This window comes from Maniola jurtina, chromosome 25 (genome assembly GCF_905333055.1).
Source record: "Maniola jurtina chromosome 25, ilManJurt1.1, whole genome shotgun sequence".
Lineage (NCBI taxonomy): Eukaryota > Metazoa > Arthropoda > Insecta > Lepidoptera > Nymphalidae > Maniola > Maniola jurtina.
In genome coordinates, this window is record NC_060053.1 from 6,380,519 (window position 1) to 6,404,980 (window position 24,462).

The following is a 24,462-nucleotide window of genomic DNA, read 5'->3' on the forward strand; positions in this document are numbered from 1 at the left end:
CAATCTGTTTTTCGCGACTTAGTGAACTTACCTATTAGGAAAAATTTGCTTTGATGGTATAGTTATAGAGTTTATTTTTGATTGCAATTTATAATTTACCTATTCAATATTGATTACCGGTTGTTGTTTATAAATTTGCTATCTGGAAGCTTTTACTTTGTTGCAAATTACACTTTGGACGTTGAACTTTTTTTTAGAACGGTATGGCAAATAAAATATAATATTAAATGAAATAGAACCTTATTACGACAATTTATGGTTTATATTACGTTAACGTCCCATATTGGACTAACGACAGTTTTGTTTAGCGTCGGAATGTTACATAGGAATGTAGACTCTTATGTGCAGGTGTTATGGTTTACTTTTGATTAGCAAGTGGTGTTTATTAAGCCGGTAACACAGTACCGTAATGTTACAGATTATTATGGTCAATTGTAAGGTCAAATCAAGTTCCCTACTTAGCAAGTTGGCGAGTCTCGGTAAATATGGTATGGCGTTGATGCAAAATGCAAATTGATGTCGTACAGGTTGTTTGTTTGTTACATGTTTTGTTTATACTTAATGCTAATGAAATAATTGAGGTTTGAGTTTTACAATAAAACGTGATAATTGTGGCTAATTCTTTTATACAGTACACAATCTCTGAATTAAAATGAAATGACAGGTTTTAATATATTGCTCTATCCCTATAAAAATGTTTGGGGTGGAAAAGGGTAGCCTAAAAAACCTGTCAATTTTGCCTAATTTATCATCGGACAAAAAAAACGGTCAAGTTCGAGTTGGGCATGCATACGAAAGGTGTCGTACCATCGTACAACAAAAATGTAATACTTTTAAATTTTTGTGGCAGCCATTTTGAAATTTTTATACAATAAAAAAAATTTTGGGGACCTCCACTTTTTTGGATGCTACATACATCAGGTCGATTTATTTTGTAAAAAGGTAGCCTATGTCACCCGGACCATAATAACAAATCAATTGACACCTCATTCATCAAAATCCTTTTTGATGAATGAGGCTTTGCCGTAGTCGGCTAGAAAGACCTGATTATTAAAGTCCAAAAGGAGGTCCGCATAGCAACCATTTATTTTTGAAACCGCTACAGTAATAGACCGGTTCAATAAGTAACTCGTCACCCGGTAACAGTTCCGCCTGACAGCGTCGGTGTGCGCCCGGCTTTACAATACCGTTAGCAGAGAAAGTGCCCGCAAAAGTGAAACGAACGCGAACGTTGCGAGAATCACGACCGAATGGTAACTTGAGCGTTGCCGGTGGTGGCTGGTGAACTTTTGATAATATTTTACCAGTTCAATTCCATTCCATAAGTACCTCTACCTATTATAATATATTTAAATGCGAAAATGCGCTGTTTGTCTGTCTGTTCATGACCCAACAGTTTAACTGATTTTGATGAAATTTGGTACAGACAGATTTAGGTACATCTCGGGGACGGATCTAGGTTATTTTTTATCAAGAAGTGATTTTTTATAAAGAGTTCCCACGGCATTCTAGGTTACTTTTCCAAAAAATCAATCGTTCCCACGGTATTCTTAAAGGCTTCTTAAAGTTTAACCGATTAATATGGATAAAGAGGTACCAACGGTAGGTTGTGTCCCGTAAATTAATAGGCAACTTTTTATCCCTATTTGGATATCCCCAGGATAGGAACATGCCCTCCAATTTTTTAATCTGTCTAACGGCTTAGGCTGTGCCTAATATATCAGTCAGTCACGATACTTACTATTTTATATGTATAGGCAGAAGATAGCTAGATTGAAAGATAAGGCGACAGCGCACCTGCCTGCCCCTGCTGGCTCCCAATTTTTTTTTAAAAATTTCATGTCTGCATTTTAGAAAAACCAACAAAACGCGCCGATCTGCTAAAGTGAAAGGACCGAAATCGATTGTACTTAATAGTTTTTATGTTAAGCGGCTGATGTTTAGTCATTAATCGACTTTTTCTCGACTCTTGTCAATGCCGTCTCATGGCTGAGGGGATTTTCCGCGAATTTGCATTGTAATCAATTTTACTCTTTTAACTTGTAAAACGCTTCTAGCTTTTAGCTCTGTGAAACGCTGAATACCTACTTGGATTAAAACAAGTTAAAATAAACCGGTCAAGTGCGAGTCGGACTCGCACACGAAGGGTTCCGTATCATTATAAAAAATATACATCTAACACTTTTATGCAGAACACTGCAAGTTAATAACCGACTACGCCATCTATATGTGACTTAGTAAATTAATTTTTTTGTGTACTTACACATATTTTTTTTTGTGATATAACCAAAATTCATAGCTTTCGAATTTTTCCTTTACTTGTGCCTACCATCTGCCAAGTTTCATGATTCTAGGTCAAAGGGAAGTACCCTATAGATATTCTTGTCAGACATGACAGATGGGCAGGCGGACAGACAGACAGTCAGATTATCTCCTGAGGATGCTCCGGTGTCGGGGCGAAACGCGCGTCAAGTGGTGTTGGAATTTGTGTGGTGCTGCGTACCATACAGATTTCGTTGGTTTGGCGGATTATAGCAAATTAAGCTTTTATATCATCCTCGTAGACAAACAGTCAACAAAGAGATCCTATATTGGTCTCTTTTTCCTTTTGAGGTATGGAACTCTAAAAACTTTGCTGAGTGCTGTGCTGGCATATTAAATTTTGTTATGAAACTAGCTTATGGAACCCCTATTTTACCACCTTAGGGGTAGAATTTTCAAAACTCCTTTCTTAGCGGATGTCTTCGTCATAATAGTCAACTGCATGCCTAACAGCTTGATCCCTCCAGTAGTTGTTGAGCTCTGGAAAACTTTTTGTCCATAAAAAAACCCCAGAGGATTGGTACCAAATCTTAACATGTCATATTACATAGTTTTCCTACGTAATGAAGTTATAAATTATACCTATGTGTCTAATTTGTTTGCGAACATGTTGTTGTGATAGTGACGTCGATATACGTACATAGCTAGGCATACGTAGTATAGTATTTACGTACATAACACGAGTACATTTCAATTTGTCGTGTCGATCGCAGGCTCTGTGTACGTCAGTTGTGTTGTTATTGGTAGTCGCCAGTCAGGCCTTCTCTTTACGTACGATTAGATTATTGACGGAATATGACGTTATTGCTTAGGTATTTTCCGTATTAGAGAAAATTATTTACTAGCTTATCAAAATACTAGTAGGTATTCGACGTATTTCTACTTTCTAGAAATATCAAAATTACTTTAAGATTATAAAATCTGAGTTTTTTTTTTTTTAAGAATACTAGCCATGCTAATCATGACTAATATTCCCCTTTCCCCTCCAATTAAGCGTAAAGTTGGGCCAGGAGTGGGTGCGATAATAGTGCAACGAGTGGGGTTTGAACCGCCGACCTTTCGGAATTCAGTCCGCTCCTCAACCGTTGAGCTATCCAGGCTCTGATTTCAAGTCTCTACAGCTATTACGATTCAGGAGGTACAGCCCGCTGATAGACAGACTGACGGACAGCGAAGGCTTCGTAATAGGGTCCCGTTTTGAACTCCTCGGGTACAGAGCCTCGATAGCTCAACGGTTGAGGAGCGGACTGAATTCCGAAAGGTCGGCGGTTCAAATCCCACCCGTTGCACTATTGTCGTACCCACTCCTGGCACAAGCTTTACGCTTAATTGGAGGGGAAAGAGGTGTATTACTCATGATTAGCATGGCCTAGTATTCTTTTTTTTTAATAAAAAAAAAAAAAAGAGACTCTTTGGTAACGAATTGTTCAAAATAGTCAGAAATAGAAGGTTAACAATGTCACCACGCGGCCGGCAGACGCGCGGACAGTTGGAGGGTACAGAAATAGCTCGTTACGCTATTTCAGCGTTATTTTATCGTAACTGCTACCTACGTGTTTTACACATACTTACCTACTAGTAGTTGGGTACAGTCAGCAACAAACCTTTTTATTTTTTAAAGAATAGTAGCCATGCTAATCATGACTAATACTCCCCTTTCCCCTCCAATTAAGCGTAGAGCTTGTGCCAGGAGTGGGTACGACAATAGTGCAACGGATGGGGTTTGAACCGCCGACCTTTCGAAAGTTAGTCCGCTCCCCAACCGTTGAGCTATCGAGGCTCTAAAGTTAGGTTTGCACTCGCCAGTACAAACGAGTATGGGCGGGTACAAACTTAGCTTTGTTGCTGACTACTACGAAGCAATCTGAAAATCTACGGACAAGGTAAGGATTCGGAATCCTCGGTCAGAGTGCACTAAAACACAGTTCACTACAGTTGGAAACTTGTATCACAAGTGTAAATTAAAACACCCCCGACAAGTGAAGGTTACAGTAACTAGAAAAGAGCTGATAACTTTCAAAAGGATGAACCGATTTTCTTGGATTATAGCTAAGAACACTCGATCAAGCCACATTACAAGCCACAAAAAACTAAATTAAAATCGGTTTATTAGTTTAGGAGCTACGATGCCACAGACAGATACACAGATACACACGTCAAACTTATAATACCCCTTCTTTTTGGGTCGGGCGGGGGTTAAAAACGTCGAAGCTTCGACGGCACTGGCAGGCGTCAAAATATGTTCATTGCTCATGCATGCATTGCACATGCTCGACTCCCACTTCGCCGGTTTTTAGGGTTCCGTACCCAAAGGGAAAAACGGAGCTCTATTAATGTCACTCTGCTGTCTGTCTGTCTATCTATCCGCATGTCGCAAGTAACTCGTTGACGAAATGTGTTACAAACCTGAAATGGTATTTTGTGTGGATTGCTGACACAAAACCGAATATTGGCTTTGAAATTCAATTAAATTATATTTCATGAAAGTTGGCGTTATAGATTTAAAATTTTTCTTTTATAAATAAATCTATTATTCGTAATAATTACCTACATAGTTTTAAAACAAACGTAACACAATCAAGCAATGATAACGAAATAATTTCACCGAGCTTTAAGGCCATTGTTTATAATCCAATCGATCTGAAACCAACTTTATTTCCTAAGCAACAAAGTCTCAAATCTCTTCTCTATATATGTCTGTATACGCAGGATTACAATGGTACAATTAATCTAAAATCGACTTAAACAACTATGTATTACAGTCTCAAATTACCTGTGTAACAAATCATCAATGCTGAAGTAAATGTTTAAATTTTAAAAATTGACTTTATAACTTGTTGCATAAAGTCTCGAATCGCTAATAAAGATTACAAGCGAGCCGTATGCAAGCAATACGTTGATGTTAGTCTGAATTAGATCTTTTGTTGAATGCAATTAAGGTTTGAAATTGCTTGTGTTGTAACTAGTAGCGCTAAAACGTGCCAGCGCGGCGAGGTCACAGTAACGGGGTTAGTGGGACGCCGAAGTGGGTCCGCGGATCCAACCGGTCGGTCAGCCCTGAACTTGTATCGGGATTCGCACTATACGACCCTGTGGTTATGTCATTTTAGCGCCACGTGACGTGGCGTTCCATAGTTAAATTTTTTTTTATGCGTTATTCGGGAAAGGCTCCTTATTTTTTTTTTGCATTGGATTCTAGTCTTTTGAACCTTGTATTTTTTTTTACTATGAAGGCATGCACTTGACTGCAATCACACCAAAGTAAGGGATGATGCAGCCTATAAGGTGCCTATTCACTCTTCTTTTTAAGGTCCCAGTATTGTAGCTGGCGGGAAAACGGAAGCCAGAAAGGCATTGTGGCAAGGCAAAAGGCGTGACCGATTTTTCACATACATAATATCAGTGTTTCGCAATCTTTGCAACTACGCTCAATCCAAATATGGAATAGATAGTAGATTACGTTCTAAATAATATGGGGGAAAATCAGTTTAAATGTCATTAATAAGGTCACAGTATCGGGGTTAGTAGGACGCCGAAGTGGACCAGTGGGTCCAACCGGTCGGTCAGCCCTGAACTTGTATCGGGATTCGCATTATGACCCTGTGATCGGGTATGCGACCCTGTGGTTTATGTCATTTTAACGGCACGTGACGTGGCGTTCCATATGTTAAAAACAATCGGGAATGCCCACTTATTTTTCATTTGGCACTGGATTCTAGTCTTTTGAACCTTGTAATTTTTTCAGCAATGTGTTGCTGTTTCATAACATAGCGTTTCGTAATAATCATTGCAATTACGCGTAAACCAAATATGGAATAGAAAGTAAATATCAAAAAATATGATTTTTGGCGTCATCACACATAAGGTCACAGTATCGGGGTTAGTAGGACGCCGAAGTGGGTCAGTGGGTCCAACCGGTCGGTCAACCCTGAACTTGTATCTGGATTCGCATGTCGCATGTGGTTTATGTCATTTTAGCGGCACGTGGCGTGCTCCATATTTGAAATGAAAATTTTTTCAGAATGAGTATTATTTAGGGTTCGTAACAATCGTATTTCTCCGCACTCCGTCCGTCCCTCCCTCCGTCAGTCTGTCAGCGGGCTGTATCTTGTGAACCGTTATAGGTAGAGAGTTGAAAGTTTCACAGAATGTGTATATCAATTACCGCTATAACAACAAGTAATAAAAAATATATAAATAATTAAAAAATAAATAAAAAAATTAAAAAGTGTTATTTCTTTTACGATGGTACGGATTCCTTTGTGTACAAATCCGACTCGCACTTGACGGATTTTGTATTGCAATCTCAGCTCTATAAGCAGGTTCTATAAGCTCTCTAGCTCTTTTGCACCTTTTGAATTTAATGAGCAATAGAAAAGCTCAATTAATTATAGTACAATTTGAAAACACTAAGGCATTTATTACGTATCTGGGCACCTAAGTATAGGTAGGTTACCTAAGCACGTGTAAGAAAAACATAAATACATTACAATCTACATTTCTAATATTATTATACGGTAGAATTGCAATCGCCATTGCATAACCACCGAATTAATTCACTATTGTGTCGATTGCACAATCGATGCGATTGCGATACATCGATTCGTTTATGGTACGGCTCCACTACCGGAATTCGGCAAATGGTTCGTGATATCGCGAATTGTGTGGCTGGCGTCAATCGTATCTTATGCGCTTATAACTATACTATGTAGTAGTAGTGGGAAGTGGGTGGAGAGAAAGGCGGACGACCGTGTGTGGTGGCGCGCTCTTAAGAAGACCTAAGCCCTAAACAAACAGGCTGATTGATTGATTGATAGCTATACCTATCAACCTTCAAGTCAAGAGTGAATAGGCATCTTCTAGGAAAGCGCACTCCATCTTAGGCTGCATCATCACTTGCCAGCAGGTCTGATTGCAATCAAGCGCAAGTCTACAAAAAACAAACCCGAATGTATAAGCGTGGTGGCGGGGAGCGGGTGGATGAAGAGGGCGGAGGAAAGTGTTTGGTGGCTCTTGGAAAGGCCTATGTCCAGCGATGGACACATACAGGCTGATGGAATGTAATGGAATGGATGTGTGGATATAGGTTTTTCAAAATCCCTCGGAAATTCTTTGTTCTCCGGGATATATCTAATGCACCACAGCACACTTCACGCGTTAAGTGGTTACCGACACCCATGAACATTTGCAGCACCAGAGGTACTGCCGATGGATTTACAAATTCATGTAAAAGCACGTGTTTTGAATAGTATGTTGAATAGTAGCCAGTTACCTAATTTTGTGGCCGAACTATGGTATGCCCGAACTCGAATCATTGCCGAATCCCGATAGTGTGGGACCACACCATTAAATCGATATCTACTAGTCGATTGCCAACTAGTATCTAAATGCGGTCTTGTCACGCTTTTCATCAAAATGTCATTAGTCATTCCGATTGACCGAAGGAAAAGGTCAGAGGCCATAGGAACCTAGGGCCTTTAACTCCTCTAGAACAAAATAAAATCCTAATCTTGACATCGTAATAAAAATCCTTATACTTACCTACTTAAATTTTTAGGGTCCGTATCTCCAAAGAAAAAAGGAACCCTTAAGGATCACTTCTTTGTACGTCTGTCTGTCAAGGGAATCAAAACCTATAGGGTACTTCCCGTTGACCTTGAATCATGAAAGGCAGGTAGTAGTATAGTATATAAGCAAAGGAAAAAATCCGAAAACCGTGAATTTGTGATTAGGTGCATCACAAAAGTAATTAGAATGTGTTCGTGAACAAATAGTTGGTTAACTTAAATCATATGTAGATGGCGTTGTCCGTCATTAACTTGCAGTATTGCACATAAAAGTTCTAATCTTGTACGATGGTTCATAGTACGGAACCATTCATGTGCGAGTTGGACTCTTGACCGGTTTTTCAGTTTTTCGTACCTTTTTAGGGTCTCGTTTGTAGGATTCGCCACATCATCTGGCAACAGATAAAGTCCAGACTTTATAAAGAGTTTATTGGATCCAGACTTGGTGTCTGGTGCACATCGACCGCCCGTTCTGCCAGATCCTTTTTCCACGCACATGCAAACTGTGCATATCGTCGGTGTTTTCACAAGATTTACAACGTTATTCAAGGGGCGGATCAACAAATTCCTGAAAGGCCGGCAACGCATCTGTGGTACCTCTGGTGCTGCAAATGTTCACGGGCGGTTGTAATCACTTAACACCGGGTGATCCGCCTGCTCGTTTGCTCGCTATTTCTTATTAAAAAAAAGACTCAATAACCGATTCACCCAATACAATATTTGTAAAGGTAAAAGTGTACCCAATATAATGGCATGGCAATTTGCCAACCGCTTGTTATTGGTCACGCGACGAGCGCCGGTGCCGCGCCGGCCACGTGACCGCGACACGTTGACTTTAACTTCCATGGGAAACATTACAAATAGAGTCACTCTAAAAGTCTACGAAAATGTCGCTTATTTTTTTAAAAATCAGATACAAGTTAGCCATTGACTGCAACCTCACCTGGTGGTGATGCAGTCTAAGATGGTAGCGGGCTAACCTGGAAGGGGTAGGTATGGCAGTTTTCATTAAAATCCATACTCCTTTGGTTTCTACACGGCATCGTACCGGAACGCCGAATCGCTTGGCGGCACGGCTTTGCCAGTAGGGTGGAGACTAGCCACATGTCAGGGTTCCCGCACCCGAGTCACGGTAATGGTATGTATACAGTATTCCAACTTCATACAAACGGGCGAAATGCAAGCTATACCTACGCACCTCGATGTCGGCAGGCGCTCGACACGCAGACAGTCGCGACTGTGCCGCAGTGACGAACGGGCGGTGTTTTGTTTTTCTAACAATAACCACGCGATTTTTTCGTTGTATGTGAAACCCGATCAAAGAAGCCACAATTTCAGCTCAGAATGTCGGTATTTAAGGTACCGGGACTACAATAAGATTAATTCGCAAACTTTTTTGATTGTACCCAGCGATGATTTTATGAAATATATGCAAAAAATGGAGAAAATATTCCGAACTTCATTTAAAACCAAATATATAAATTGTAAAGTAACTGCAGGTATCTATAACCAAGGAAAAGATATTCCATTTTCTCCATCTTGTCCATGTCACCCAAAACAATTTTTGATTAAAAGCTTTATACTAGAATGCGGATTTTTTAAACTTTAAAATTTAATAATTCGTAACGTTCGTTTAATTTCCTACATCTCAGTCGAGGCGCAAATATTTTTCGGTCTCGAATGTATAAGACCGATTTGTTGTTCAATCATAAACATGATTTTTTAATTAAATCTACCAATCAAAAAACAACACGCATTTTTATTGGACATTTCCTATGCAATTCACAAAGTATTTTATTTGTTTATATAAAAAAGTATATTTACAATCACAAAACTAGATGGAAACACAAAGTAGGCAAAAATTAAAATGCTGGCGGCAGGCAGCCCTATCGCATGTTTACGTACCGCGTAGCTGTAGGTATTTATTTCAAAGAAACGGCCGAGTTAGAATACTGTATAGATAATATTACCGTGCCCGAGTGGTGCTAAATAACGGTCTCTGTTATTACTAAGCCTCCGCCACATGCCTCCGCTGTCCATCCGTCGGTCTGTCCGTGAGGAGCTGTATCTCGTTAACGGTAATAAATCTAGAGTTCAAATTTTCACACAATGTACCTACATTTCTGTTGCCGCTATACCAAAAAATCCATACTAATATTATAAATGCGAAAGTGTGTCTGTCTGTCTGTCTGCTACGCTTTCACGGCTAAACCGCTGAACCGATTTTAATGACATTTTGTATAGACTTAGGATACATTCCGGGGAAGGACATAGGCTATTTTTTATCCCGGAAAAACAATCAGTTCCCGCGGGATTCCTAAATACTCATCCGCTTGATCGATTTGTATGAAAGTCGGTACCGAGGTATCTTGCGTCCCTGCAATTGACATAGGCAACTATTTATCCCGGAAATCAAACAGTTCCCACGGGATCTTTAAAAAACTAAATCCACGCGGACGAAGTCGCGGGCATCCTCTAGTAATTAATAAAAATGAAAATAGCTGCCATGGCCAATAAAATTGGTCAAGTGCGAGTCATACTGGCACTCGTATCAAGCGACCCGCTCGGCTTCGAACAGGAAGCTTATTACAATTTTCGCAGGGATCTCAATTTTTTTTTTAAATAATATAAAATTATGCTGAAAGAATTTTTAAAATCGGTTCAGTACTTCCAGAGATTATTTCCTTCAAAGAAACTTACATTTACCTCTTTATAATATTAGTAGGTATAGATAGATCATAGCACTTTTTAGTTTTCAGTGCCCATTTTGAAATTTTGGGATTTTTCAGAACCTAAATTCCATGCAGTCCCAAGTCGCAGGCAAAAACTAGTGCTATGTATAAGTAAAAAATTAGTTTAAATAGCTATATAGACATCGATGGCTATATAGCCCTCTGCTGCGACGAAAGAATCTCATACTACGTCAATACTTCGTCAACAGTCCTTGGCCGAAGTGAAACAAACTCTGTCAATCATTTATTTTCCTCTAACCGGGTCAAGGAATGCTGTTCAAGTAGGTAGCTACGTATTAGCCGAAACGATAGCTTAATATTACAATACTATTTAGCTGAAGAGCCGCTTTGAGCTGATGAACCAGTACAAAATATAAGTGAAATTAATATTTAAAAGTCTATATTAGCCCTCTACGGCGAAAAATAATCTGGTGTACATCAATACGTTGTCCCGAGGGACCACAAGCTTACCTAATTCGCTATAACCCGTCAGAACAAACAAATCTGTTAGGTATGCGCAGCGTACGATATGCACCGCCCCTTCCCACTACCAAAGAAGAAGGAAAAGCAAGCAAAACACCAACACACAACACCACATTAGTAAATCTTCTAGAACACACTCATCATATGTTGGGTTCCGACACCGAAGCACCCTCAGGAGATGTAGACTCCTCAATGCACAATTGCTTGCAATTGTATACAGATTTGTCTGTTTTGGCGGATTATAGCGAACTAGAGGATGCCCGCGACTTCGTCCGCGTGGATTTAGATTTTTATGGATCCCGTGGGAAACTGTTTGATTTTCCGGGATAAAAAGTTGCCTATTTCGATTACAGGGACGCAAGCTACTTCGGTACCAAATTTCATACAAATCGGTTAAGTGAATGGGTCTTTAAGAATCCCGCGGGAACTCTTTGATTTTCCGGGATAAAAAGTAGCCTATGTCCGTCCCCGGGACATAGCTAACCCTGTACCTAATTTCGTCAGAATCGGTTACACCGTTGGACCGTGAAAAGGTAGCAGACAGACAGACAGCCAGACAGGCACACTTTCGCATTTATAATATTAATATGGAAATATGGATTAATCTTGTGGGTTCCCTGTATATGATGAGCTTCCGCAAAATAACACCTTCTATCCAAAATACTTCGTCAACAGTCCTTGGTCAAAGTGAAACAAACTCTGTCAATCACTTATACTCCTCTAACCGGGTCAAGGAATGCTGTTCAAGTAGGTAGCTACGTATTAGGCGAAACGATAGCTTAATATTACAATACTATTTAGGAAGGCACCGCTTTGTTAATGGCCACGGCGATTTTGGCTCGATTGGGTGGTGGTTCTTTGGTATACGTGATTAGTTGATGCCCGCGACTTCGTCCTCATGGTTTTAGATTCTTTAAATTCTGTGAGAACCTTCCGAAATAAGTAACCTGTCACTTTCCTGGTCTTTTTAAAATCCATGCATAAAATCACATCGATCCCTTACTCCACTACTTCTCGCCACGTGAAAGACAAACCGACAAACAAGTATACTTTTTCATGAATAGGTATTTTAAATCCAATATTTCGTTTCTGCCATTTTTTGAAAAAAATCTACCGTTTAAGAAATAATGAAGAAAAACTGCGAAGGCTCAAAAGGGCTAAAACCCAGAGCCCTAAAACCAGTTAAAAAAAACTGCGACTCTGCGGCTGACCCGCACTTTGGATGAGTTTTCGTACGAATTCGACTCGTGCAAACACGTACCGAACTTCCCAGTACTATGGGAGCGTGTAGACTGGGTGCGAGTTAGTCGTACTTACACGCAACCTGTGCACTCCCACAGTAGGCACTTGTAAAGTCAGGATTATTCGTACGATTCAAATTCGTACGTACGCAGATAGCCTGCGTGTTCTGATGACACGCACTTGACCATTATTTTAAATATCACTGAAACCTTACAACGGTGATCGTAATTTTGTAATATTCCGTCCCAAGGTTGCGCCTCGTCTAACAATAACTGGCTTTTCATAAATTTGCCGGCGAAACGAAGATAATAATGAGATATTTCAAATTCTCAAGGCCAAGTATCGCGACCAGAATCAGATAAATGAATTGCAATGTTTCGACGTTGAGCCTGGACGTTTTGAATGCTTGCAATTTCCAAATTACTTGCCAAAGGTCTTCAAGACAGTGAATTTTACCTTAGCTTTTAATAGGATTCCGAAAAACTGTTTGGATTTAGGAATTTTCATGCAAAATGTTTGATGAGAGCTATGCTTGGAGTTTGTCTAACTGATGAAGTTAACGGCTGAGTTTGTTGTGGGTTCTTCTCAGACTTGGGCGCGTTTGGAACCCTCGTAGCTTTAAAAGTTACGTAATTAATTATCACCACTATATCGTACAAATTGAATAATTTCGACCATCAAAAGGAGTACAATTGTACCTATACCTACTTTGAATAAAATGATTTTGACTTTGATGTAATTAGAAATGTGGTGATTTGTAGGAGAACCAGAGTTATCGATATACGAGTAGCTTAACGGGTTGCGAAGCTGAAGGCGATGGGCAGAGACATAATTCGAAAACCGATAGAAGACGTAGATGTCCCAAGGTACTAGAATGACGACCTAGTACCCGAAAGCGCATCATTGGAAGGGTCTTCCACAAAGATAATAATGAGACATTTCAAATTCTCAAGGCAAAGTATCGCTACAAGAATCAGATAACTGAATTACAATGGTTCAACGTTGAACCTTGCAGTTTCCAAATTACTATTCAAATGTCTGCAAAACTCATAGATAGTGGAATTTTACCTAAACCTTCCAAATTACCTATTTGGATTTCGGAATTACGATGCAAATGACTGGAGAGAGCTATGCTTGGACCTTCTCTACTTGATCCAATCAGAAATGGGGAGATTCCTAGAACCAGAGTAACCGATATAGTTCAGCGGGTTGCTAAGCTAAAGTGGCAATGGGCAGGGCGCATAGGTAGAAAAATCAATGGACTTTCGGGTCCCAAGATGCTAGAACGGTGACCCCGTACTGGAAACCACAATGTTGGAAGACCTCCCATTAGGTGGACAGACGATATCAGGAGCTCGATTACGGTAAAATGACAGCTACAGTGTGACAATTGCAATCACCTCTGATTCGCCGACACTCTCTCGCTATTAGCTAAAACGCATTGTTTTTTTTTGCAACAAGAATGCCATTTTAGCCAATCCCAACAATTGCGATTGTAATAATGATTGATACAGGTTTTCCGGAATCGACCCACAGATTATTTATCAATGGATGACTTGTAAACATTACACGTATTCTTTTTTAAATCTGATTGATCGGCTGAACACAAGTCTCCGGTCCGCTTAGGTGGAAACCGGGCCTAAGTTTTGTGTACTGAATTGCTCGTAGCACCATTGCCTACATAAGTGATCTAATTCCCTAATGATACAATAGATAGGTATTCAATTGGGCAAGCGCCTCAAATGGGGCGTCTTATTTAGAGCGCACACAAACCTATATACAAGTGGGTTAGCGTTTTAATTATACTTCTTTGGTTATTTGCTTTATATGTATAAAATATCATATACCTGTCTGCATATAATATGCCTACATAAAACATAGCACATCAGTCTAGTGCGAGTCCGACTCGTGGAGCTGTGCGCTGTCTGTCAGTCAGTCAGTCACATGTTCGTTTTATATAATTATTACTAGCTTATGCCCACGACTTCGTCCGCGTAGACTACACAAATTTCAAATCCCGATTTTCCCCCTTAGGGGTTCAATTCACTTCATTTAGGCAAAAAGGCACTGCATACTCAATAATTTTATACAAATTTCAAACCCCTATTTGACCCCCTTAGGGGATGAATTTTCAAAATCCTGTCTTAGTGGATATCTACGTCATAATAGCTATCTGCATGCCTTTCAACCCGATCCGTTCAGTAGTTTGAGCTGTGCGTTTTTGATAGATTAGTCAGTCAGTCACATTTTCAATATAATGTGATGATATGTAGGTGTTTTACGCCGAGTACACGGTCAACATAGCCTTTGTTAACACTCGATTATGCAACCTTGAGTAAGATTAGCGTGATAAAAAAATTCGTGAAAACTTCAATGTCAAACTCATTGCGATATGCGAATCGCGTCAATCCTCCGTAGCGATTTTCTCAGCCATATTTTTGTATATATTTTTGAGTTTTTTAGGGTTCCGTACCTGAAAAGGAAAAACGGAACCCTTACAGGATCACTTTGTTGTCTGTCTGTCTGTCTGTCCGTCGTGTCTGTCAAGAAACCTATAGGGTAATTCCCGTTGGCCTAGAATCATGAAATTCGGCAGGTAGGTAGGTCTTATAGCACAAAAGTACAGGAATAATCCTGAAAACCGCGAGTTTGTGGTCACATCATTTAAAAAAAATTAAGATGTGTTTCAATTTTCAATGTTTTTAAAACGAACTAAAAATTGTACAAGATAAAGTTAAAAACTAAAACCCGACTGCGATCGTCTTGATAAACGCTGAAATATTAGAGTTTTTATGTCGCTTGGTATATTTTAATGTTGTGTAAAAAGAGGGGTGATATAAGTTTGACGTGTGTATCTGTGTATCGTAGCTCCTAAACTAATGAACCCATTTTAATTTAGTTTTTTTATTTGAAAGGTGGCTTGATCGAGAGTGTTCTTAGCTAAAATCGAAGAAATTCAGCCGTTTGAAAGTTATCAGCTCTTTTCTAGTTACTGTAACCTTCACTTGTCGGGGGTGTTATAAATTTTTAATTTACACTTGTGTAAACGTTTACTCAATGCAATACTAATTTAAACTGTACTGCATTCACAGTGAGCGCCATACAACTTAAATTCCGTATGCGGAAAATAAATCGAGCGAAGAAGAATCGCTGTGCGGTCTAGGGTCTTAATTGAATCAATAACTTAAAATTTAAAAAGAACCCCCGACGCAAAAACCTCTATAAGAAAACTAGAAAAGAGCTGATAACTTTCAAACGGCTGAACCGATTTTCTTCGATTATAGCTAAGAACACCGATCAAGCCACCTTTCAAACAAATAAAACTAAATTAAAATCAGTTCATTCGTTTAAAAGCTACGATGCCACAGACACACAGATACACACGTCGAACTTTTAACACCCCTCTTTTTGAGTTGGGGGTTAAAAATATTTCTATTTTCATAGAAAAACTAAAGACACCCCACTCTTTGCCAGTTACCATGCAATGTTAATTTAGCTAAATTACCTTTTAACACCTCAGCCAGGAGTCGAACCTTGAACGTGATAGTAGCGAGGTCGCAGCCGCTCTTGCGGAAGGTTACCTTGTACATAATCGTAAAGATTTACAACACCATAAATTCAACTCTATGATTTAAACGCTAAAGAATAAATTACATTGACAAATCGTTTGCTGAAAAGCTTTAAGGAATATTGGCACTTATTATACAGTACATTAAGGTTTCATTTAGTATAACTATGTACATAATCTTTATAAGATATGCAAATACAATACAGGTACTCGACTCTAAAACTTCGGTAATAGAGTATTGAATCCTTCAACGAAATTGAGTTAGTACAGTTTCAAAGAATATTGGCACTTATAAATATATCAAATAAGGTTTTATTTACTTTGGCGGTCTGTTTGGTCTTCAATTGGGTCAGCTGTTGCGAATTTTTGGCACTTTTTCGCGTAGCAACAAGCAGAATGCAGATACTGATTCTCCGAATGCGGTAAAGTTGCGGTCCTACCACAGAATTGCAAATAGGTTAATAGAAGTGGCATCTGCTGTTTTTTAATATCCAACAATTCACTCCACTCAAACAAAAAAAATCTGTCAAGTCCGAGCCGGACTCGCACACGAAGGGTTCCATACCATCGTACAAGAAACAACACTTTTTTTGTGATGTACCTAACCACAAATTCACGGTTTTCAGATTTCCCCTTTTACTTGTGCTTATAAACATTGCTTCCTGTCAAATTTCATGATTCTAGGTCAACGGGAAGTACGCTTTAGGTTTTGATTCCCTTGGCAGACAGATAGACAACGGAGTGATCCTAAGGCATCCCCATAAAGGGAGCCTTAAAACTAAGCGATACGGACCCTTTAAAATATTTGCAGAGAACTTAATATCCTTAGCGTACATAGCAACATAATATTTTGAACTGTATACTATATGCAAATTATACGTCTATTTGCGCGATACCAGTTTATTTTTGTTTCATTGAGTTGCTCAAAATAAGCGACACGCCTGTCCCAGTAATAAAGACCTCAGATACTACTTATTTCTATCATTTCATTTTGAATTCTTTGAGGGCACGAAATGTTACATGCCGTGGAAATTTCGGAAAATCCGACCTTATTCCTTATCAACATTATTTAAATATATAAAGTGAAAAGGGTGACTGACTGACAGGTATATATCTGATGCACAGCTCAAACTACTACATGAATCGGGCTGTTTGACATACAGATAACTGATAATTATGATGTAGCTAGGAAAAAAATCGACCTCTAAGAGGGTAATTAATTAGGGCATTCCGAACCAGTGGTAGATGCTTTTGACGATTCAAAAGAACTTGTAAAAGTCTAATTCAATAAAAATATTTTGAATTTGAAATTTTTTTGAAAGGGGTTTGTGCAGTCAAACCGGACGAAGTTGCGGGGCATAAGCTAGTCACTACCCATATTTTAAATGGGAAAATGTGTTTGTTTATTGGTTTGTCCTTCAATCACGCCGCGACGGAGCAACGGATCGACGTGATTTTTTTGCATGAATATAGTTAAAGTTATGGAAAGTGACATAGGCTACTTTTTATCCCGGAAAATCAGAGTTCCCACGGGATTTAAAAAGTAAATACACGTGGATGAAATCGCGGTCATCAGCTAATCACACTAATATTATAAAGGTGAAAGTTTGTCTGTATGTGTGTGTGTGTGTATGTTTGATACTCCTTCACGCAAAAACTACTACACGGATTTGAATGAAAGGAATGGAGATAGATAATATCCTGGATTAGCACAAAGGCTACTTTTTATCCCGGAAAATTAAAGAGTTCCCACGGGATTTCGAAAAACCTAAATCCACGCGGGCGAAGTCGCGGGCATCGGCTAGTAAGTTATAAAGGGAACTTGTGTGCAAAATTTCAGTTTTCTAGGTCTAAGGGACTGTGTGTTAATGAGTCAGTGAGTCAGGATTTTTCTTTTTATGTATTTAGATTAAATCGGTACAAACACCCATACAAGTCTTATTACCATGTTTAGTGGACAATAAATAATAATATACTGCTCATAGTCTCATAGTATGATAACCATGATAATACTATATTATGTCTTCAAGGTTCGTAACGCGGAAACTTGTTAAGCGTGCTATATTAAACATACATATAGTATATAAATAAGTATGTGTGTAATCGGCAATGATCGGTTGTGTTGGGCGTATGTGTGTAAAATCTTCGGTTATTTTAATTGAAAGCAAAAATGTTTTAGTAGGCGTTTAGTTCTATACTTACAATAGACATACTTATAGACTATAGATTAAGAGTTTTTTTTACAAACATTTGAAAAAAAAAAAAGAATATTAGCCATGCTAATCATGACTAATACTCCCCTTTCCCCTCCAATTAAGCTTAAAGCTTGTGCCAGGAGTGGGTACGACAATAGCAACGGGTGGGGTTTGAACCGCCGACCTTTCAGAATTCAGTCCGCTTCTCAACCGTTGAGCTATCGAGGCTCTGGACCCTGGACATTGACCCAAGACTAGTCATGCGGGCTTACTATGGGCCTCATAAGAATGCTCAGAGTTACTCAGCGGGAGGTGGGAACTTTTTAGTTTTTCGGGATAAATAGTGGCCTATGTCCGTCCCCGGAATGTAAGCTAACTCTGTACTAAATTTCATCAAAGTCGGTTGAACTGTTAGGCCGTGAAAAGCTAGCAGACAGACACTCACGTTAGCATTTACTAGCTGACCTAAATTGACATAAACTTAATTATTTTATCTCTGTTGTCCACAGGCGGTTGACTGGTGGTCGGTCGGCGTGCTAACCTATGAACTGTTGACGGGGGCATCCCCTTTCACGGTCGAAGGAGAGAAGAACACCCAGCAGGAAATCACCAAGCGCATCGTGCGTTGCAGTTACCCCGTGCCGAACGATGTCAGTCCCGAAGTGCAGGACTTTATCAAAAAGTAAGAGCTTTTATATCATCATTCACGGTAGAAGGAGCATAGAACACCCAGCAGGAAATCACCAAGCGCATCGTGCGCTGCAGTTACCCCGTGCCGAACGATGTCAGTCCCGAAGTGCAGGACTTTATCAAAAAGTAAGAGCTTTTATATCATCATTCACGGTAGAAGGAGCATAGAACACCCAGCAGGAAATCACCAAGCGCATCGTGCGTTGTAGTTACCCCGTGCCGAACGATGTCAGTCCCGAAGTGCAGGACTTTATCAAAAAGTAAGAGCTTTTATATCATCATTCACGGTAGAAGGAGCATAGAACACCCAGCAGGAAATCACCAAGCGCATCGTGCGTTGCAGTTACCCCGTGCCGAACGATGTCAGTCCCGAAGTGCAGGACTTTATCAAAAAGTAAGAGCTTTTATATCATCATTCACGGTAGAAGGAGCATAGAACACCCAGCAGGAAATCACCAAGCGCATCGTGCGTTGCAGTTACCCCGTGCCGAACGATGTCAGTCCCGAAGTGCAGGACTTTATCAAAAAGTAAGAGCTTTTATATCATCATTCACGGTAGAAGGAGCATAGAACACCCAGCAGGAAATCACCAAGCGCATCGTGCGCTGCAGTTACCCCGTGCCGAACGATGTCAGTCCCGAAGTGCAGGACTTTATCAAAAAGTAAGAGCTTTTATATCATCATTCACGGTAGAAGGAGCATAGAACACCCAGCAGGAAATCACCAAGCGCATCGTGCGTTGCAGTTACCCCGTGCCGAACGATGTCAGTCCCGAAGTGCAGGACTTTATCAAAAAGTAAGAGCTTTTATATCATCATTCACGGTAGAAGGAGCATAGAACACCCAGCAGGAAATCACCAAGCGCATCGTGCGTTGCAGTTACCCCGTGCCGAACGACTTTATTAAAAAGTACGTGTTTATAGTATAATGACTTGATGAGAAATCATCAAACGCATTGTGAGTTGCAGTTACCCCGTGTCGAACGTGTGAGCTGTAGCTACTTCGTGCCCAAGGATGTGCGTATCGAAGTGCAGACTTTATTAAGGTGGAAGCGACGGTCCTGCCCTCGAAATTCAAATTTAATTTGATATTTCGCTATTTGTAAACTAATACTACAACGTAGGCTCATGGTATTTTAATTGCGACAATGGCAGTATCATCCTCACAGGTTTATATAAAAATCTTTACTTGAAAGGGTCCATTTTAAGAAATTAATTCTAGTATCGACTAAGTTGTGAGAATAGTCGATACTAGAATTAATTTCTTTTAATAAAAAATAATTTGAAAGTAAAAAAACTAGTCGTAAGCTTTCAATAAAAACATTACAAAAAAAAAGTGTACCCCATAATGTTGCTATTGATGCACACACAGACGACTTAGACTTTAGCTTACTTGGCTTGAAAATAATAATGCCAATAAGTGTAAATTAAAAATTTTGATTATAGCTAAGAACACTCTCAAACAAGCCACCTTTCAAACAAAAAAAAGTAAATTAAAATCGGTTCATTCGTTTAGGCGCTACGATGCCACAGACAGATACACAGACACACAGATACACAGATACACACGTCAAACTTATAACACCCCTCTTTTTGGGTCAGGGGTTAAAAATGAAAGCAATTAATTGAAGTTAATTTGTCTTCGTTACAGATTGTTAGTCAAAGACCCGCGACGTCGTCTCGGCGGCGGTGAAGGAGATGCGGAAGAACTGAAGAGGCATCCATTTTTCCAGGTTAGCTATCATTTCCAAATTTATTTTCCAGCCATGCTAAAAAAATACCTACTTGATTAAAACCAATATTTAAGTTGTGATGACCGAGTTCCAAAATTGAAGAAAACCTTAGTTATCGCCAAAATCTACCCCAACTTTCCATAACTGTGTCCCATTTTTTCACCCACCTAATCCGGGGCTGGGAAGCAATATATGTGATATTTAAGCGGGTCCCATTTTTGACTCATATAATTTGAAACCCATCTAATCAATAAAAATAATATAAGAATTGTAACATCGGTATGTTTATTGTACCCATGCCCACGTTAATTATGCGAATAAAGAAGTGAATTGATTCTGGACTGGGAAGCGGTATTTCATCCGTTTCTCAACTTTGACCTACATATAGGATCTGGATTTGCAAGCGATATCCCAATATATTCTACTAGCTGGATTTAGGTTTTTTAAAATCCCGTGGGAACTCCTTGATTTTCCGGGATAAAGTAGCCTACGTGCTAATCCAGGATATTATCTATCTCCATTTCAAATTTTAGCCGAATCCATTCAGTAGTTTTTGCGTGAAAGAGTAACAAACATACACACACACATACACTAACACAAACTTTCGCCTTTACAATATTAGTGTGAAGTGTGATAGTGTGAAAGTGTGAAGGTGTGAAGTGTGATTTTATTCTATAACTGTCCCATTTTTGTCCTACAGGACCTGGACTGGGAGGCCGTGTCCCGGCGGGAAGTGGCGGCGCCGTTTGTCCCACAGCTGTCCCATGCGGCGGACACCTGCAACTTCGCTGATGAGTTCACGCGCATGCCTCCTACGGATTCTCCTGCGCAGGCGCCCAAGCATTACGATAAACTATTCCTTGGTAAGACATCATCATCTGTATCATATCATCATCACCACCTTCAACGCCAACGTCATCACCATACAACTATACTACGGCTACTTACAAACTTCATCCTCACCAACTGAATTTTTTCCACCTCCCATTATTCCAGAAAACACCATGTACCTACAGTATCTCGCAAACGACTTGAACATTGGCACCATTGGTCGGCGAATGGCGGGTGCACGCAATTAGTTAATCAGTTGGTGTATGTGATCGCGATTGGTTGATGAGTCGGCCCTCGCTTCCCGCATTTGCTAATTTTTCCCCAGTACGCTACTCAATATTTAACTGAGAATATCAAAGATGGTACACAGCTGTCCCATGTCGCGTACACTTGCAACTTTGCTGATGAGTTCACGCGCATGCCTCCTACAGATTCTGCGCCCAAGCATTACGATAAACTTTTCCTTGGTAAGACATCATTGAGTCCCCTCGCTGTGACATATTTGCCGACAATTGGGCTGACCTCATAGGTCAGATCCTGCACTTTTGTGAGAATTTGTAGGTTGCTTATTTAGATTATTATTGACATAACAAATTTATTTTTAATTGTGATTTTAATTGAATTAAATTTTTTGTTTTTTCTTGCATATATGTTTAAAATAAATAATTAGTAATTCAATTAGTGTAATTGGATTATGTCCGTTCTAATTAAATAATAATAAATAAATATAATCATCATCATCATCATCTTACCACCTTCTCTGTTCGCACCTTGCATTATCCATAACCAGTCCATGCGTCTGCTAGACTTAGGTCTTTTAGAGAGCCTGCCAAATGCCACCACACGTGGACCTCCGCCTTCCTCGACAAAAAGAATTAAGGTTTTTAGCTTAGTTAGTTTTCTACTTTGGTACTACAAGTAAACTTTTTTTAGAAACATTTTGCCTGGAAGAGATCACTTTATTGATAAGGTTGCCCTTTGTGTGTAAATCTATGCTGTATTTTAGTCTTCTTTTAACTTTAAAGCAATAAAATGGTTTAAATAAATAAAAAAAATCCTTATTTAAATTTTCATTTATTTTGGTGATTACCTATTTATTCAAAAACTATTTTTTGCAGTTAACCGCTTTAAAAAAATAGAATATGATACCTGTCTATTGCGCAATTTTTATCTTAGTATACTACAGTGAATACTGCAGAAAAATAAAATTGTTATTATTGGTTTGGGCCATTAAGGATGGTCATTTTCATAATTTGAGAGGCTAGCTTTAATTTAGTCTACCTACACTAGTTAGTCCAAAAATTTGGTCTGGCTAATAGATCTGACACCATTAATAGAATTAGCTTTGTTGCTGCTTTAATTGCTTCCTGTCTATGTATTTATAGCTCTGTATTATATCTATCTGCCAATTCGCACTTGGCTAGCATGGTAGCCTATGTCCAAAACCTTCTCATCCTGAGAGAAAACCAGTGCTTAGTAGTGAGCTGGCGATGAGTTGATGATGAACCACTTAAATATTTTTTATTTACTAAGACCCAGACTTCTTTCGTTTGGGCTCGAACAGAATAAGGCCCGGTATCCACCTAAGCGGGGAGGAAAATCGAATATTTTAAAAAGCGAACTATTTTTAACCTTCGACCCAAAAAGAGGGGTGTTATAAGTTTGACGTGTGTATCTGTGTATCTGTCTGTAGCATCGTAGCGCCTAAACGAATGAACCGATTTTAATTTAGTTTTTTTTGTTTGAAAGGTGGCTTGATCGAGAGTGTTCTTAGCTATAATCCAAAAAAATTGGTTCAGCCGTTTCAAAGTTATCAGCTATTTTCTAGTTTTCTTGTAGAAAAGAAGGTTAGATAACCCTTAGGTTCATAATATTCAAGTGTCAATTGACAAATGTCAAGCTGTCAAGATGGACGTTGCCTAGATATACATAATTATTTATTTGAAAATGATTTGTCGGGGGTGTTGAAAATTTTTAATTTACACTTGTAAATTATCGATTTAACTAAAAAGTACGTTAAAGTCAAACGTTTATGACGTCACATCTGTGTATTTCATACAAGCTCCCTTAGCCCTAATTCGCACGAGCGTTAAAAATAAGCGTTGCGTTAAAACCCGGCGTTGTGCTGACAAAGTGCGCGTTGACGTGTGAACAGATACTTGGGAATGCATTTGTTCTATTTGAACGCTTTTTTAACGGACGTTAAAAAGCTCTCGTGCGAATGAGGCCTTACTAAGCAAGCGTTTTGACGTTTGATAAACTCACTGATTTGACTAGTTGTCATCATCCCCACCCCATTGTATAATAGGCATAAAATGTTTAAAATCTACCTAATTGGCCAATCTAAAAATTCTTTTGGAACCATATTATTGTAAAAGCTATAAGTTTTTTTATGTTATTGTTTTAGGTTATTCGTATGTGGCGCCCAGTATACTGTTCTCGGAGAACATAATCTCCGACCAGATTTGGATGCAGGCGACCGGACAGAAACACGATAAGTTAAAAGGATGGGTTGCAAAGGTATGCATTCACTTATAGCCAACTAGGGGTCACTGATTCCTGTGGCTTTGTCCGCATGGATTTAGGTTTTTTTTTTAAATTCCGTGCAAACTCTTTGATTTTCTGGTATAAAAAGTAGCCTCACTTTCACTGATCAGTCAGCTTTTTCTTTTATATCACACTCTCACACCTCACACTAATATTATAAAAGCGAAAGTTTGTGTGTATGTGTGTGTGTATGTGTATGTTTGTTACTCCTTCACCCAAAATCTACTAGACGGATTTGGCTTTTTGGGATGGAGATAGATAATATCCTGGATTAACACATTGGCTACTTTTATTCCGGAAAATCAAAGAGTTCCCACGGGATTTCGGAAAACCTAAATCCACGCGGGCGAAGTCGCGAGCATCGGCTAGTATTTAGATAAAAACAGTTCTATCACAGTCTTTTGCTTACAGGATTCACCGTTTTTCCAAAAGTACGCCGTGGATCTAAGTACGCCTCTACTAGGCGACGGATCTTACGCTGTATGCCGGAAATGCATACATCGACAGACGGGAAAAGAATATGCTGTTAAGGTTAGTGTACATTATTTTTGTT

The 24,462-nt window shown here is 39.3% G+C and overlaps 1 protein-coding gene and 1 long non-coding RNA gene across 3 annotated transcripts in view; both read left to right on the forward strand.

Moving 5' to 3' along the window:
- Positions 1 to 24,462, forward strand: part of LOC123878216 (ribosomal protein S6 kinase alpha-5-like) — a 120,459-nt gene that overhangs the window by 87,544 nt on the left and 8,453 nt on the right. For both annotated transcript variants that reach the window (XM_045925338.1, XM_045925340.1), the window contains exons 7-11: positions 18,619 to 18,791; positions 20,450 to 20,531; positions 21,232 to 21,394; positions 23,770 to 23,882; positions 24,321 to 24,440. In XM_045925338.1, coding sequence (XP_045781294.1) covers positions 18,619 to 18,791; positions 20,450 to 20,531; positions 21,232 to 21,394; positions 23,770 to 23,882; positions 24,321 to 24,440 — 651 coding nt within the window. The remainder of the gene's footprint in view (positions 1 to 18,618; positions 18,792 to 20,449; positions 20,532 to 21,231; positions 21,395 to 23,769; positions 23,883 to 24,320; positions 24,441 to 24,462) is intronic.
- On the forward strand, positions 1,295 to 8,385 carry LOC123878243. The gene is made up of 3 exons (XR_006798801.1): positions 1,295 to 1,306; positions 3,070 to 3,075; positions 8,330 to 8,385. It is a non-coding gene; the product is annotated as an uncharacterized LOC123878243 (long non-coding RNA).